Source organism: Lissotriton helveticus, chromosome 2_1 (assembly GCF_964261635.1).
Source record: "Lissotriton helveticus chromosome 2_1, aLisHel1.1, whole genome shotgun sequence".
Taxonomy (NCBI): domain Eukaryota; kingdom Metazoa; phylum Chordata; class Amphibia; order Caudata; family Salamandridae; genus Lissotriton; species Lissotriton helveticus.
In genome coordinates, this window is record NC_136059.1 from 343540917 (window position 1) to 343559253 (window position 18337).

Here is an 18337-nt window from a genome sequence, read left to right on the forward strand (position 1 = left end):
AAGTAGCTTTGTAGATAGGCCCTACGTTTGGCATTTAATTGTTTGGCACTCTCTTTAATTGCTGGGACACGTCCGAAAGTGTGTGTTGGATATGTAGGAATTCTGCTTGTTGTGCCTCCTTGGAGCAATGAAGTTAATTTGCGGGCAGACCGATCCCATTCGTCTAAGGCGCCCCTGTTGTTTTCGCTTTGTTGCCAGCCAGCCCATATTTTTTTCCATTTCTCAAACTTATCAATTGGCGCTGGCACCCAGTTGATTCTTCTTAGTAGTGTAAACAGTTCTTCTCCATTTGAAGCCCCAATGCATCGTAAGGTGTGGCGAGTGCCTGCTTTGAGATTTAACGTGATCGTTAAGGCGGCATTATCGCTTTCGGTTCGTTGGTCTACTGTATAGTTTACCATGAGATTTTGTATCCATCCGCTTAATAGGATGTAATCTATTGTCGTTTGATTGTTGTATGTGGGAGGGCAGAGTGCCCCCGGTGCGTTCCTTAAAAACAGAGAGTTGTCTGTTAGCAGCTTATAAGAGTGCATTATGGCGTTGAAAACATCTGTAGCCATAGAATGGTTACTTTGTACTGTAGAGACCCCTATGTTATGTGTGTTAAAGTCCCCAAGGATAATTGATTCCATAGGAGCAAACTGTAGGAGAAGATTTTCTATCTGACTTGTCAGCTGAGTCAGCTTGTTCTTGGCACCCGGCCTATGAGGATTGTGATAAACGTTAATTAAGAGTATTGGGAGCAGACCATTAGTTGTAGATAGGCCTTTCAAGGTGTCTGCCAGAAACATACTTGACGTTGTTTTTATTTCTGTAAATTGTATTTTCAGGGAATGCTTGATATATATAGAAATCCCTCCAGATGGTCTTCCAAATATGTTGTCCTTAATAGCTGGTTTGCAGTATTCCGCATAGCCTCTTATTGATATTGCTTTAATTGCCCACGTTTCTTGGGTGCAGATTATATCGGCTCCTTCTAAAAAAGCCAATGTCGCTGGGTTTTGCACAAGCTTTAAAATCCCTGTGACGTTCCAGGTCATGATGATTAAGCTTTGAGTGCTGGCCGTCGGGTTGCTATGCTTGGCTGGGCCATCTTTTAGCAGATGTGGTGTGACGTCCTTGTTTGCAGGGGGACAGGTGTTAGGGATTGGTATTTAAGGCCCTTGACACCCAAGACCAGTCTTCGCTGGTATTCCCCTTAATTGAGCAAGACTGGATGCCATGTCCCAGATTTGTTGTTACTTTAATTGAACTGTCACTTGTTAAATTTATTTTGGGCCACATATAGTCCCGTGAAGAATGGACACTGCTGGTGGCAGTAAGTAGAGCGAATCGTTCCTAGATTACTTTTTTAGAGTATTCTGTTCCTGAGAAGCTAGTTGTTCCTTCAAGCTACTGTTTTTCAGAAGCATTGGGTATTTTAATGCAGGCTGGGTCATGATTTTTATGCCCCAGTTTTCCAGTTGCTTCTTGTTTCTTTTCAAGGCCTCAGCCTTGGCTAAATTAGTGAAAAACAGCTCTGTGGTCTGTTGTTTTTATGGTTTCTAGACCTGGGATATTGGCACAAAGTTTTAGAAGATTGCTGCAGTTAAGGATGTCCCACTTGCCTTGTGAGACATACTCAGAGTACAGCAATATTTTCAGATCATCGTGATTTATGGAAGTCAGGTTTTGTTGGATTATAGCCTCCTGCGGTTCATAGACCTTTGTGATGTTTAGGGTTTTCTGTGCCAGAGTGTCGACATTATCCTCTGCCCGATTTAAGTTGGCAACCATCTGCTGGGCTTTCGTCACGATCTGTGATCTAGTTGGCTTAGGTTCCATCTCTCTATAGTCGGTGGACTTATTATTAACTTGAGATGCCATATGGCCTGGTGTTAAGATGGTAATTTGTTTATTTATTTTTAAAGTTTTTCCATTCATACTGCTCAAACTTTTCTTCCACGAGGGGCTCTTTGGGTTGGGTTCCTGGAATCTTTGTAAGTCCTGCTTTCCATCCCAGGCTTGCTGTCCTTGTTGACAGTTGGAACACCAGCTGACTTTTTTTTCCCCTCATATCCACAGAATTTAATCGATGGTCCGTGTGGTCATCCGCAATGTCGCCAGAGTTAGTTTCGAGCTTAGTTTTACCCGGTGTTGCTGAACATGTAGTGTTTTCATTTAGGTTCTGAGTCAGTGGGGGAGTATTGGTCTCGTATTGATTAACAATGTGAACCTCGATCTCCTTGTTTTCCGGCAACAACCACTGCCGAATGGAGCCATTGTTATTAGATTTGTTTTTTCTTTGTTTGTTCAGCTTTTTTAATTTTTTCTTGTTTTTCTGGGAAAGATGATGAGTATCTAAGCTTGCCGGATTTGAAGTATTTTGGATTTCTTGGTCATTGGCAGAGTTGGAGCTGGTTTCTATTGCAATTACATTAGCTCTGCATGGGTGCTCGTCCACTGCCCTTGTCGTATCCTGCTGGAGTTCTTTATTGTTGGTTTGAGAGTTTTGCAAGTTTTTAGTGGTTGTAAGCTCCTTGGTGTTTTGCTGGGGGTGTACGATGTTCCGTTGCCTGCTAGCTTCTTCTTTAAGGTCCTCAATTAGTGTATTCATAATCTCTGGGAGCTTTTCTACGTTGAGCAATACAGGACTGCAACCGCAGCCCTCTTGTTTGATTGTTACTATTGTGTTTGCCTGGGCTCTGTGGTTCAGAGAGTTCAAATGTTCTAACTTAGAATCTATTCCTGAAATCAGGCACGCAACTGTTTGTAAAATGTTTATTTGAATGACCAGTTTATCTGCATGCATTATTGCAGCATTCGCCATTGAGGTCAGGGCATCATTAATTAATGCTAAATGGTTTTCAAGTATGGATGGCTTCTGATCCGTTTCTTTTTCTGCTCCCCCTCTGAGAGGGCTAGGGATCAGAGGGTCATTGTCATGTGCAGGGCCACTGGGGTTTGAGGAGTAGGTTTCTGATGTTTCAAGAGTTTCTGCGTTTGCACTTATTATATGAGGGTTGATTATACTGGCTCCGTTAACCTCATTAGCTCCATTCGCTCCATTAGCCATAAGGCCCGTCTGCATGTCCCACAATCGTTGAGTTGCTGAATTGTGTGGGCTATTATAGCTAGACATGGCTGGTGCCTTTGTTGTTTGTGATGTTCTGCTCCCCGAACCATGATTATTTCTGGTGAGAGTGGGATAGCCAGGTGCCTAGGTGGATGGGATCCTCAGGTTAGGTTACAGGCGTCTGTAGGTGGACTGACAATACTGATGATTTGCCCTGAACGTGGTGAGCTCACAACTCCTCTAGGTTCACCAAGTTTGTCTTTTGGCGTTATATGGTGCAAAAATTCCCTTATGTCTCTATTGCTGTCTGTGCTAGTTTTTTTTTTCTAGAGCTGAGACTGTGACTGTTCGTGCTAGCCATGGGCTCATATGGAGTGGAAGCCTTTCCTAATGGAGTTGAAGGTACTAATAGTGTATTGGAGCTGATGATGAGTCTCCTGTTTGCTGGGCCTCCAGGGGGCCCTCCTTGGGACTTGACCCCAATTTTAAACTCCCTCTGCCCGAAGGGTAGAGCATTTTTAATTTTTGTTGTCTTGCTGCCTTATGGGGGCAAGGCTTCTCTTGGTGTTGTAGCAGATTTGAGTTTCTTGTTCTCATATTATTAATTGCATTAAGGTCGCTTAAGTCTCGTTGAGAGGTTGAGATCTCCCTTTTTTTTGTGTCTTGTGGCTCCAGCCACCTTAGATGGACTTTTGGTGGAAGGGGGATCGTGATCCGTTGGAAAAGCAGCTAAAGGAGCAGCTAAAAGACGAGGAGCACCGCGATTGAGCAGAGATTGAGCAGAGATGCAGCTCCCCCCAGCCTCAACTGTGGTTTGGAAGGGTGTTTACGGGCGGTGAGTGGCGGCTCGCGGCTCCTGCCGCAGTTGATTTAGAAACTGCGGCTCCTGCCGCGTCACGTTAGAGATTTCGGCATTAGGCAAGCCGTCTCTCACTGCATCCCGCTGTATGCGGAGCGAAAGGAGGTGGTGGCTCCTGTGGCGGCGCCTAAAGTGCCCTCAGCAAAAGTGATCCTTGGCGCTCATCAGCGGTGTCAGCGGAATGCCTCAGTCAAGAAGCCGCTGGACCATGGCATGGTGCGGCACGGCACCCCACAGGGGTAAGAGTACTCCAGCTCTCAGCCTTCAACCCCCGGCCCCACCACCTGCGCCCACACCGCCACAGCACGACGGCGGACCCCGAGGCAACAGGCAACAGGCAACAGGTAAGGCGTGGCAAGGCGAGATGCAATCTCTCTGCCCTCTCTGCGCTCTACTCTCTGCTCTCGGGCTGCGCTCTGCTCTCTGAGTCAAGGGCAAAGTCGAAAGCTACCCTCCGACTGGAAACCGTCGGGAAGTGGGAAGCGCCTCTGAATACTTGATTGTGCACTCAGGGACAAGAGGACCGTGAAGTTCCAGCCGCTGGCTGCCGGAGCTCACTGGTAGCTGGAACACCGGCGCTGGAACGCTGAACGATGAAACGCACCACCGCCACCACTGCCAAGTTGCGATATAACCGGTGTAGCCGAGGCGCTGTTGTGGCGGTGTTGTGGCCGGGAAGCAGAAAAGCTGCTGCCGGCTGCTGCCGGCTGCTGCCGCCTCGGCCGCCGGTAGCTGCATGCTCACACGCGCACTGCTCAGGAAACACGCAAAACACGGACTGGAAGGAATGCTGTAGATGATTGAGGATTCAGACCTCACGGAGAGTGAAATACACAGTGTAGTCAGAGATGGAGGGGTGCCATGTGTGCCAGACATCATGGTGGGCGTATGCATCAAGAATATGTCGAAGGGCTCCCTGAGCATGGGGTTTACCACTCGGTTGAGTGCTTGTGTAATCTAGTTCTTTTTTTTTATAAATTTGAAGTCTCCGTCCATTATGTTTACATCTGCTTCTACCCGCCCCATGTGTGTGTATATGTCATGGAAGAACTCAGGAGCTCCAACATTTGGGGCATATATGTTAATCAGTTGTGAATGTTTGTCATCTAGGATGTCGGATAATATGAGATATTGAACATATGGGTCTGCATGGCTATCACGTATGGATTAGGGAACACATATGTATGAGGATATAAACTCCTGGGGAATAGGAACTATAACAAGAAAACTAGCGATGGGTACCCCAAGTAGTCGTGTATGTCTCGGAGTCTCTGGACGGGAGACAGGTTTCCTGGAATAAGGCCATGTTTGTGCCATGCTGTGATAAGTATGAGAGAACCTGTTTCCCCTTGCATGGATTGTTAATACCTTGAATTTTCTAAGTGAGGAAGATGATGTCTATGACCCACTCTGAGCCATCATGAGGTGTCATTTGGAATGGTGACGTAAAACAAACGATGCCATCCGGTTGAGTAGCTCATTGTGTACCCAGTGAGCAATGGATAACATACAAAACTCAAACATGCAAAATCCATTTCAACCCCAACCACACCGGCCCACCCACACCGGACGATGAGACAATCTAGATAATTCCATAAAAAAGAAACACAAACCTAACCAATCCCATAAAGAACAAGCCAGTTTATACCACTGGGGGAAGGCAACACCTCGTCTTGGAGTGGTCCACCTGAAGTGGTGAAGAAGAATCAACTGCATAGGATAGACCACAGTGAGTCAATATAAACAATAATGTGACCTTGGCCTAGAGTAGTACAGTGTCTGCACTCAGGGAGGATGTCTGCGAGAGGTCATCGACCAGGGAGGGTGGCCACTTGTTATGACCAGTGTCAGGTTGAGGGGAAACTGTGCTGCAGCATCCAGTGAGCCAGAGCACTCCCAGGTATTCTGCCTACAGGAGGATGAGTTTGCAGCTAGTTGTTTGTAGTAGTCAGTTACCTTTGCTGCAGTTTCGAAAAAACAGGGCTTCCCATTAACTTCAACACAGAGTTGTGCCGGGAAGAGCATTGCATACTTGAGGCCCAACTTGCGGAGCGAGTTTTTGGCATCAGTAAACTGTCAGCGGGCTCCTGGACAGTTATGGTGAAATCTGAAGAGAGTGAAACGGAGGAGCCTTGGTATTGTAGCGAGCCGTCCTCATGGGCCTGTTGGAGGCAGTGTCTCAGTCTCTGTAATTTAGGAGGCGTGCTATGATCAGCGCAGGAGGCTCCTACTGGTGGACGGTGAAAGTAGATGAGAAGTTTCTGTGATCTAAAAGATCTGTGAGCAATTGTTCAATGAAGGTATCTGGGCGCCCCATATTTGTTGTAAGATATGCGAATATTGTTCCCAGGAGACCTCGCCTTCAAGTCCTCGTTTTTAATGACTGCTATCATTAGATTCAATTCCAGTTTCTCAAAACGCATCATCCTCTAATCCAGAGATGCGCTCTTCGGTGCCATCAATCCTGGTATTTTGATGGTCCAGACACTCACCCTTTCGAGGAATGCACCTAGTGAGTGCTTTGAAATGGGCATCTATGGAGCAGAATCCAGCCCTGAGTTCTGCCATGATTGTGGCTGTACCAACAGTAATGTTGGATTCTGCTTCTCTACACAGGGGTCATCTGTGTCAGAGTGAAAGCCCTAGTGTCTCGTCAGCTTGGTCTGCTCAAAGAGCAGTTTCCGCTGTTTGGGGTCACCACCCCATCTTGAGTGTCAAATAGAGTAGATAACGGAGATGGTATCTCTATGGCCAAGGAACAACTGATAGGACTGCGCGACTATCCACACCAGCCGTGAATCCCCAATCACACTTATTGTGGTGGGGTAAGTGGGGGTAGCAGGGACGTTTCAAATGTCAGCAGATGGAGGCTAAGGACAATCACAGAATGATGGCTCAGCCGTGTGTTACAGGGCATACAGAGTGGAAACCTTGGAAAACAAGAGGCTGCAGTCTGCCACACACATGTAATGACAGTGCAGTGCAAGAATAGTGGTGTTAGTGATGCAGTGTTATGGTAACAAGTCCGCGCCCACAGGGACAGCCTACTCAGTCCTGGAGGTAGTTTGGCTGCCATGCAGCAGACCCCCACACAGCGCCAGACTTCAGATGGTTGTAAGGGCCACAACATGGTCCTTCAACCTTGTCCAGGGGCCCACGTGATTTAGCAGATGAATGTGTTAGCTAGCATAGTGCAAGTGTTGAGTTGAACTTGATAAAGGGAGAGAGTCCCTGCCTCTAACAAAAGAATAGAAGTCGTGTTGTGAGGCCCAGCAGAGGAAATGATGAGTTGCTCACTGTAGGCCACAAGTGTAGACTGCAGCACGCAGGTCAGAGAACACCGTACAGGGCATGTTGGCAGGCCGCCTCATGTAGAGGGTGAAGCTTCTGGGCCAGAAGTGTGAAATCTCAGGGGGTCGCCACCACTCCAGCAAGGTAGTGCACTCACTGGCAACTTGTTCAGGCAACCAGCAGATCCAAGAGCTGGAAGGCTGCACCGAAGAGGCAGGCAGCGAAGAGCAGGAGCCGTCACAGTCAGCAGGCGTTGAGGCGAGGCACAAGGCTGGTAGCCACCAACTGCACTCTGGTCCGCCCTCCCGATGCATAGCAGGAGAGGGGAAGTGGCCCGCGGCACCGGTGAGAATCATTAGCCTCACCCGTGGTCCCTGTTGTCAGAGGGCCTACAGGTATGAGCCGGTCCACATGAGCCAGCCCCTTGGAAAATGGGACGGCATTCCACATCCCTACAATGACAGAGGCACACCTACATGATAAGGATGGTGTCAGATGTGATGATGGCGGCGATTCATGCAGTTTGTAGGTCACACCCACCAAAGCTTCACAGGCAGGTGGCCATCTTGGTCGTTGCTGTGGTCACGCTCCCGCCAATGTGGTCAGTTATCAATATCTCTATAACTAATGTCAATGTGGTTTCTCGAGCTGATTCCCTGCAGGACAGCGCTGCAATTGCATGGACCATACTGAGATGATGGCAATGGCATTTACCTAATGTGCATGTGCCTGATGGTTCAGATGCACAGATGCACGGGCATCTTAAAAATGTTTTAGCTCACCACAATCTCAAAAGTATTTCACAATCACACACTCCGATGTTGATATTGGAAAAAGTACTACCAGTTATGGTCTTACTTACATACACACATATCAGATATAGGTTGGAGGACAGTTATAGTACAGACCTAATTTAGAGAGGGCTGATATTATACGTCAAGGCACACTCCTGGTTGCCTCTAAAACTAGCATGTTTTTTTAAATGTATGATATATTGTAGACTTGGTAATAATGCCTGTTAAAGGGACAAAGGGCCAGATGTACAAAACTCTTTTTACAGTCACAATGAACTGAGAATTGGTGTTTGCAACCCCAAAAATGTTTTTTCTTTGGTGTCAATCCCATTTTAAGGGCCTGTAAATATTTAGCTGTATTCGGGAAGGGTATGCTGTGCCCATTCCTTGGAAATGCTGACTTGATATCCACGGTATCTATGGTTTGCACATTTAATTCTGGTTGCAAACCATTGTAAAGTTACTGACTCCTTTATTTCTTTAAGGATTTTGTAAAAGGTTTTGGGGTGTAGGCAATGGTCAATGCCATCACTGCAAACCCTGATTCAACCTTAAAACCTTTTTTTTTTTTTTAAAGCTGCCCATTTTTCTTTAACCAAAATGAGCTGCTTTTAAAAAATACTTTATTTAAAATCATAGACATGGTAGTCTACTGACTCATGCAGGTCATCATCTGTATGATTTTGTCCAATCGTATTGAGTCAAAATTTACAACAAACCTCATTAATCCGTCCTGATCTCATCAGAAGCGGTCGCTCCCCACGCTGCTCCCTGCTCTGCCTGCCGCTGGATATCGTAGCGCTACACTGCAAGTGTGCTCTCTGAACCATTATTGCCTGATTGCTCTGTTGAATTATTTCGTAGCGCTATACTGCAAGTGTACTCGCTTATCTACTGTTGCCTGTTTGCTCACTCTGTTTGTATCGTAGCGCTGTATTGCCAAGGTGCACTTTCGCGATCGTTTCAGTTGTGCTGTGCTGCCTGTGTGACTCATTTGCGCCTGATTGTGCCGGAGCCTCTGCCATTTTCTTCGCATTTATTTACTTGGTGCCCCAATCCTGTTTCGCTTTTGGCTTACAGTCATTTTGTTGTTGTTGTTGTGCCTCCCTGCCCGGCTCTCCACCCCGCTCCCGCCTCCCAGCTGCTCCTCCCTCGCCCCTCCCCCCTCCACTATCCTCATATGACAGATGCCTTCGCGCGCAGCGTTCACGTGCAGCGGTTGCAGCCCATGCGCGCCGAAGGCACGCCAAAGGTAAGCCCGTCTACGCCTGTCCGCGCCTGGACTGCGCCCAGCGCCAGACCCCCTGGTCCTCGCAAATCCCACTCCACCCGCATAACGTACGATGCTGCATCCCTCTCGGCACTCAACCCCGGCCGTCTCCCAGACTGCTACCAAGCCGCACCAGGACACACCCATGGACCCTTCACCTGCGACTCCTGCAAGTTCGACTGCATCAGGACCCACACCAAATCTACAAACTCCAAACAGAGCTCCGACACTAACCACCTGAAGTGCATCCTACTCAACACCCGCTCGGTCCACAGACACGCCATTGAACTTTGGAACCTACTCGACACCACTTCGCCGGACGTCGCCTTCCTTACAGAAACCTGGATGAACGTCTCATCAGCTCCCGACATCGCCATAGCCATACCGGACGGCTACAAGATCATCCGAAAAGACTGCACCAACCAAACAGGAGGAGGCATCGCCATCGTACACAAGAACTCCATCCGCATCACGACCAGCTCAGACGATAACCTCGCAGCCGCCGAACACCTTCACTTCCAGATCCACACCGACGCCAAAACCACACTCAGAGGCACCCTCATCTACAGACCACCAGGAGCCCGCACTAGATTCAGCGAAGACATCACTGACTTCATCAGCCCACACGCCCTCCCCTCTGAGGACTACATCCTACTGGGAGACCTCAACTTCCACCTGGAAAAGAAAAACGACAGCAACACCACCACCCTCCTGGACAACTTGGCCAACCTCGGACTAAAACAACTTGTTGATACCCCCACCCACTACGCAGGCACACGCTCGACCCAATCTTCACCTCCAGCAAGCACATCTCCTTCAACCACACCACAGCTCTCCACTGGACGGACCACAGCTGCATCCACTTCAACTACAAAAAGACCACGACCCATAACCTCCCTCAACCAATCCCTCGAAGAAACTGGAACAAAATTACCACCGACCAGCTCTTTACCTCGCTTCACAAAAACCCTCCTGCCAAAACATCGGACCCAAACCAAGCTGCCACCAACCTCACACAATGGATCACCCACAGCGCCGACGAACTAGCACCCTTGAAAAACCATCTAATCAAGCAAAGTAGCAAAAGAGCTCCCTGGTTCAACGATGACCTTAAGACATCCAAGAAGTTCTGTCGTACCCTCGAGAAAGCCTGGAGAAAAAACCCAACCACTGACAACCTGACCACCTTCAAGAACGCCACCCGCAAACACCACCAACTAATCCGATCCACCAAGAAATCTGCATTCAAGGATTGACTTGACAACAACGCCCACAACAGCAAGGAACTATTCAACATCGTCAAAGAATTTACCAACCCCTCCGCCGGCATCAACGACATCACCCCATCCCAAGACCTCTGCGACTCCCTAGCCTCTTTCTTCCACAACAAAATCGCCGACATACATAACAGCTTTGAAAACAAGTCCGGTGACCAGTCCACCCCACCCACCCCCGAACCAAATCCCCCCTCTAACAACCTTTACGCCTGGAACCCAATCACCACTGAAGACACCATCCACCTGATGAACTCCATCCACTCAGGATCGCCAACCGACCCATGTCCCCACCACATCTTCAACAAAGCAGACTCCAACATCGCACCCCATCTCCGAGACGTCATCAACTGCTCCCTCAACTCCGCCACCTTCCCGGAAAGCTGGAAACATGCCGAACTCAGCACCCTTCTGAAGAAACCCACAGCAGACCCCACTGAACTTAAGAACTACCGCCCCATCTCGCTCCTCCCATTCCCTGCCAAAGTCATTGAGAAAGCCGTCAACAGTCAGCTTGCCACCTTCCTCGAATCCTTAAAATTATAACAAGGGGACCCAATGGATACCTTCGGACCATGGGCGGACAGTTTATTATAAAAAACAAAGGTCCTAAGGCTAATTTGATAATACAGACAATGGAGTTATAGACTAGAATCAGTACTATATCCATTTCTCCTGTACCCAGCCGGGTCAGGAAATTTTATTCAAGTTAGTCAAAAAGGAAATCAGTTACCACAGAGAAGGTAAATTTCAGCAATTGATAGGGTACAAGCCTGCACCTATCCAGAGTTAAACAAAATTTTTTAGAGAAAGGTAGAGAAATAGGAAAAAACAATATCAGGCAAGAAAACGTAGGATCCACATGTCCCTTGCAAATGGTTAACTAATACGCAAGTTGAGACAAACAATTCATGCAAACACAGTAAGCACAATGGATATATTGCAGAACTGTTTAAATTGTCGACGACGTTTCGATCCCCTGGCTCCTAATGAACCGGGATCATCTTCAGGACTGTATAATTAGTTGCCTGTTTAGTTTTTGATGCGCCTGTGGGGGTAGGGGCAAAAGAAGGAAACAGTAGGTCAAATTTCACAGCTAGCAGGAAGTTCGAAAACGCGCTCCGTTTGCCAAAAACAGTTTTAAACTAGTGTGCCACAACTGAATCTAGTAACACTTCTGTCCGTGATCATGCGTGAAGTGAACTAAGTAAAGACCAATACTCTTGTGCTGACTATTGCAATTTCATAGGTGCACAGGCAATATTGAGGTTTGTGCTAGGTGCCACAGGATGAATTAATATGGCTAGTGCACATCATTGTGACTTCAATGCATGCGATATCTATGTGCATGTCTGTGGGAGAGTCTGTGTGACCTCCACGTGATATTCTCTGGAGTTTTTGGGTCATTGGTGCCGAACGTGTGAGTGGCAACGTGGTCGCACTATTACAGGGTTGTGAAAACGGTGAAGTACTCAGAATTCACCCTAAGGGTGGTCGAACAACTAACCTCCATGGTTCCTAAGTGGGACACTGGTCAGTTGAATAATCTGGAGAGCGCTCCGTATGGCGCAGTTAAGTGGAGCCTAAAAAACCAGGAAGTGCTGATTACTTAAGAGTTCAACCTCATGGTGGGAGGCTGCAGTGAAGTGGGTGATTTGTTACTTTACCTCTTGGGCCGGTCACAATAACGAATTGGGTATTGGTGTCCTCTCAAAAAGCCTCCTCGATGGGGGGGCGTTCCGGGGTAAATATTCTCAATTATTATCGGAGTGTGAGGCTCCCGTGGGTCGGCAGCTCAGCCAACTATAAAGTAATAAACAATACCTGGGATTAGCAGAGGTGGTAGGGTGGAGTTAGAAAGCAGAGTACCGGCATGTGACTACCCGAGTACCTGATGGGCTTACCTTCGGTAGTTTGGCGGTAACCCCGATGACTTGCCCCTAAATCGAGCGGAATTAAGGCTGGCGGTAGACTCAATGGTCAATACACCGGGCAGCATGGGAATCGTGTAGGACTGACAGGAAGGCGAGGGCTTATGGCGGTTCAGCCGGGAACTGCGTAATGGGCAGCGAGGGGGGACTTGGAAATGAACCGCGGCAGCCATCTTGGAGTGGGGTCTACCACCTCTGCTAATCCCAGGTATTGTTTATTACTTTATAGTTGGCTGAGCTGCCGACCCACGGGAGCCTCACACTCCGATATTAATTGAGAATATTTACCCCGGAACGCCCCCCCCCCATCGAGGAGGCTTTTTGAGAGGACACCAATACCCAATTCGTTATTGTGACCGGCCCAAGAGGTAAAGTAACAAATCACTCACTTCACTGCAGCCTCCCACCATGAGGTTGAACTCTTAAGTAATCAGCACTTCCTGGTTTTTTAGGCTCCACTTAACTGCGCCATAAGGAGCGCTCTCCAGATTATTCAACTGCCCAGTGTCCCACTTAGGAACCCCGGGGGTTAGTTGTTCGACCACCCTTAGGGTGAATTCTGAGTACTTCACCGTTTTCATAACCCTGTAATAGTGCGACCACGTTCCCACTCACACGTTCGGCACCAATGACCCACAAACTCCAGAGAATATCACGTGGAGGTCACACAGACTCTCCCACAGACATGCACATAGATATCGCATGCATTGAAGTCACAATGATGTGCACTAGCCATATTAATTCATCCTGTGGCACCTAGCACAAACCTCAATATTGCCTGTGCACCTATGAAATTGCAATAGTCAGCACAAGAGTATTGGTCTTTACTTAGTTCACTTCACGCATGATCACGGACAGAAGTGTTACTAGATTCAGTTGTGGCACACTAGTTTAAAACTGTTTTTGGCAAACGGAGCGCGTTTTCGAACTTTCTGCTAGCTGTGAAATTTGACCTACTGTTTCCTTCTTTTGCCCTTACCCCCACAGGCGCATCAAAAACTAAACAGGCAACTAATTATACAGTCCTGAAGATGATCCCGGTTCATTAGGAGCCAGGGGATCGAAACGTCGTCGACAATTTAAACAGTTCTGCAATATATCCATTGTGCTTACTGTGTTTGCATGAATTGTTTGTCTCAATTTGCGTATTAGTTAACCATTTGCAAGGGACATGTGGCTCCTACGTTTTCTTGCCTGATATTGTTTTTTCCTATTTCTCTACCTTTCTCTAAAAAATTTTGTTTAACTCTGGATAGGTGCAGGCTTGTACCCTATCAATTGCTGAAATTTACCTTCTCTGTGGTAACTGATTTCCTTTTTGACTAACTTGAATAAAATTTCCTGACCCGGCTGGGTACAGGAGAAACGGATATAGTACTGATTCTAGTCTATAACTCCATTGTCTGTATTATCAAATTAGCCTTAGGACCTTTGTTTGTTTTTTATAATAAACCTTCCTCGAATCCAACAAATCCCTCGACCCTTCACAGTCCGGCTTCCGAGCCAAACACAGCACCGAGACCGCCCTCATCGCAGCAACTGACGACATTCGAACACTACTGGACAACGGAGAAACAGTCGCCCTCATCCTACTTGACCTCTCCGCAGCCTTTGACACGGTCTGTCATAGCACCCTCATACAACGCCTCAACAATGTCAGAATACAAGGAAAAGCATTGGACTGGATCATCTCGTTCCTCACCGGAACAACCCAGAGAGTCCGCCTCCCCCCTTTCAGATCGATGCCCACCGAAGTCATCTGCAGCGTACCACAAGGATCATCACTCAGTCCCACCCTCTTCAACGTATACATGAGTCCCCTCGCATCCATCGCGCGCCAACACAACCTCAACATCATCTCCGACGCAGACGACACCCAGCTGATCCTCTCCCTCACCAAAGACCCAAACTCCGCCAAAACCAACCTACATGACGGGATGAAAGAAGTGGCCGAGTGGATGAAGAACAGCCGTTTAAAACTGAACTCGGACAAAACGGAAGTCCTCATCTTAGGATCATCCCCCTCTGCATGGGATGACTCATGGTGGCCACCTGCCCTGGGAAACGCACCCAAACCAACGGACCACGCCCGCAACCTGGGCTTCATCCTGGACTCCTCCCTCTCGATGACCAGACAAGTCAACGCCGTTTCCTCATCATGCTTCAACATCCTACGCATGCTCTAAAAAATATTCCGTTGGATCCCCACCGAAACAAGAAAAACGGTCACCCACGCACTGGTCACAAGCCGACTGGATTACGGAAACACCCTTTACGCAGGAACCACAGCCAAACTACAGAAAAAACTCCAACGCATCCAAAACGCCTCAGCCAGACTCCTACTTGACATCCCCCGCCAAGCTCACATCTCCGGTCACCTGAAAGACCTCCACTGGCTCCCCGTCAACAAGAGGATAACGTTCCGACTCCTCACCCATGCACGCAAAGCCCTTTACGACCTAGGACCCGAATGCCTTAACACGCGCCTGTCCTTTTACAACCCCACCCGCCAACTCTGTTCGTCCAATCAGGCCCTAGCCGCTATTCCGCGCATCAACAAATCCACCATGGGGGGAAGATCCTTCTCCTACTTAGCGGCCAAAACCTGGAATTCTCTCCCCACCCACCTCCGCCTTACACAGAACAACCTCTCCTTCAGAAAGCAACTTAAAACTTGGATATTCGATAAGTAAAGTACTCCCCCCTCCTCCCTCAAGCGCCTTGAGACCCTCTGGGTGAGTAGTGCGCTATACAAATTCTGAACTTGAACTTGAACTTGAACTTAATATTATTAAGGTAGGTCAGACTGCTATATACTCTTATTCAGAATTTACAAATCGAAATATAAGTATAAAGGTTGGTTTGCAAAATTCAATACTGGCTGCACATTGGGACTGCTTGTTGAGACTAGAATAATCGTACATCTGGCCTAAAGTGAGTCAATTAGCATATAACTTGTTTTTTGCCCCATGTGGAATACACGAATGAGAGGATACTAAATGCTGTTATACCGTCAAAGACACATCTTGAGGTTACTGTGATTTTTGGTAAGGGGACACGATCCCATTCAGAAAGGTAGTCATGTGACACCCTGCAAACAAACTTACCATAACATCTAAGACTGAAGGTATTGTATTATAATAAATTACCATAAGTTGTTTGAAATTACTTTGAATGCAGATATTCGTGATTGTGACTTTTTTTATGCATGCATGTCTAAGATTCACGAGGTAGATCGCCCGGCAAGAAATCAAAACCTTCTACCCCTGACGAGCCACCTTCTCCTCCTGAACCTCCGGGTCCTCCACCAATCCAACCAGGATCAGATGAATGGGTATACGTGGATGAACCACTTCCAAAGGTAATTCACTGAAGAATAAGTAGTACTTTATCGTATCTTACCTCTGTCTTGTTTTAACCTCTGGTTTGTGTTAAAGCAGGTGCTTTTCCTTGTTTGTCACTGCTTCTCTGATACAACTTTCCTGATTGTAGATGAGAAATATGCATTCATTGTACACCAATAAAAACAATGAAAAACTTGTCCAAGTATAATTGGGCAGATCGGTATCTGACCCAGGAACACTGCTTCACCAAACGTATAATTGGCTTGCCTACCTGGACCCAAAAGATAATGGTGTTAAGGATGCACATTGAGGTATACAAGTTAATTTCAAGTTCAAGATTAAACCTGCATCACTTGCTCTTTCTTCTATAATGAGATAATATTTGCATTTTCAGCAGCCACAACGTTAGATCAGTAAGTCCACAGCTTGGTATTACTATACTTTTCCCTGTAATGCATGCTACATTTCTCCAGTGCTTGTGTATTGTGCACGTGGCCCAGAATGTCTTTATATCCTGTCTCTCCCAGTTCAGTAGGCAACCTTAAACTTAAACCAATGATATGAGTTACAAATTGCAGCCTTCTTTTACAGAGAAGGAGTAACTGTGATTGTCCCATTACAGTGGATCTTAAAATGGTCAGCACCAGACACAGCCCTGTTGCAAATCCATGGGAAGCGCAAAGGAGGCTATTAAATGTTGCATCTAGATGAAATAGGACCCTTTGCTAAGTTTCACCAATACAGTTGTGCTATAACTCCAACTGGTAGTTTTAGAAACAATAATGTGGATCAAAGTTTCTCTGAGCCTTTTTGAATGATTGATAACATTCTTTAAAGGCCTTTATTCCCTTCCTAATATGCAACTGGTTGCAATGCAATTGAAGGTTGAATGAGTGATCATTAGTTGGTTGTTTCCAATGCCAATTTGACGCAGATGATACTGAGATTCTTTTCTTCCAGACAACTGTCCCAACAGACACAATATTTCTGCCTGTGTATCTGATATAATATCCTGAATGTGATGACATCACCTAAGTCTTAACATTGTTAAAATCGATATCCTTCAACTTGAGTCCCAACTTACTCCATTTCATGGGTTTGACCTGCCAGAAAATGTAAGTCCCAAAAATATCTGTTTCTGTGGGTACATAACTTGGGAGTATTTATGATAGTGACTTATCTTTCTCATCTCTTACTGCTTCAATGAACCAAGCAGTACGCATGCATCTTTATAACCTTTATATGGGTAGTTATGTTTTAGACATCTAACATAGAAGTTCGGCAGTAGTTTTTTTCTGTGGTGTTCTATTGTTTTCCTATTGATCTTCACTCTCCAATGTCCCTGATAAATCGCCTGCAGACTGATCCAAACAGTGCTTTAAGAGTTATTTGTGGTCTTTTAAAATGTGGCCATATTTCCAGCCAATGGACAGAACTCTGTTGGTGGACTCCTGCTTCTCAGATCAAATTTAGAAATCTCCTTTTTAGTTTGGAAGGTATTACACAGCTTGTGTTGAAATACCGATCTAGTTACTTCCAATTTGCAAGACTTTAAAGAGCCTTACAATCTAAAGGATCTGAAACGTTCACCTACAAAATGGCAATACTTCAGACTTGGAGTGAAATTATAGGTACTGACAACTGCTTCACTTTGGAATCATTTCATTTCTTATTTGAGGGTCATTCTAGAAATGTTTATGTTTTAATACAAACTAAAATAAATTCCTTCGAAGGGTGGACTGAATGTACAACTTTTGTCAGACAGTTCTTTAACGTATTGCTTGATTATACTCGAGGTCCAAGGGAATAGATTTCACTAATTCGTTCTTTGATCTATGTTTGTTATGTGTAAGAAAATGCCTCTTTGTATGGTGAACTCAGTTTTTAACTGATGCTGAAGATCTTTTTGACTCTTTGCACGGGCCAGGCCCCAGTGCATGGGCTCTGATCCCTCAAACATGTCAAAATTGTTTATACTCCTAATTGACATTTATATCACTATTTTGAAAATGACACTTTTAGAAAGTTGTAATTTTTCTTGCCTGAGCAGGCTTTCTGCCCGTGTTTACTGTCACCCAGGTTTGCTTATTTTCCTGGGCATGCCTCTAAGATGAGCACAGAAGCTCTGCACGAGGGAAGATTTTGCTGTCTTGGTTTTAGTTAGGGAGAGGCACTGTGGGATTGTTAGCAGTAGGGCACACAGGAGCATCTGCAAAAGTGGTTAGGGTTACCACTGGGAACTTTTTCTTTGTTAGTCAGGGAAAGCCCAGTAGTCACCCCCACCTACAGGCTAGTGTGAGACATAAATGTGGCACCCCTGTGCACCCTGTTCAGAACACTGCTGGGCGTGGAAGAAAGAAGAAGGACTGCACCTGTTGTTGTGACCTGTGACGAGAACCCTAAGAGCTGGACCTGCTCCCACTTTTTCCCAGGACCTGGAAGTGGACTCCAAGAGTCAGTTGACTGACCTGTGAAGCTACAGGGATACACATGCTGCAAGAAGCTCCCTTTCCTCAAAT

General features: G+C 46.6%; 1 protein-coding gene across 2 annotated transcripts in view; it reads left to right on the forward strand.

Moving 5' to 3' along the window:
- The window catches only part of SPEF2 (sperm flagellar and cilia associated 2), a 1151963-nt gene that overhangs the window by 414918 nt on the left and 718708 nt on the right, over positions 1-18337 (forward strand). For both annotated transcript variants that reach the window (XM_078674939.1, XM_078674940.1), the window contains exon 19: positions 15696-15835. In XM_078674939.1, coding sequence (XP_078531065.1) covers positions 15696-15835 — 140 coding nt within the window. The remainder of the gene's footprint in view (positions 1-15695; positions 15836-18337) is intronic.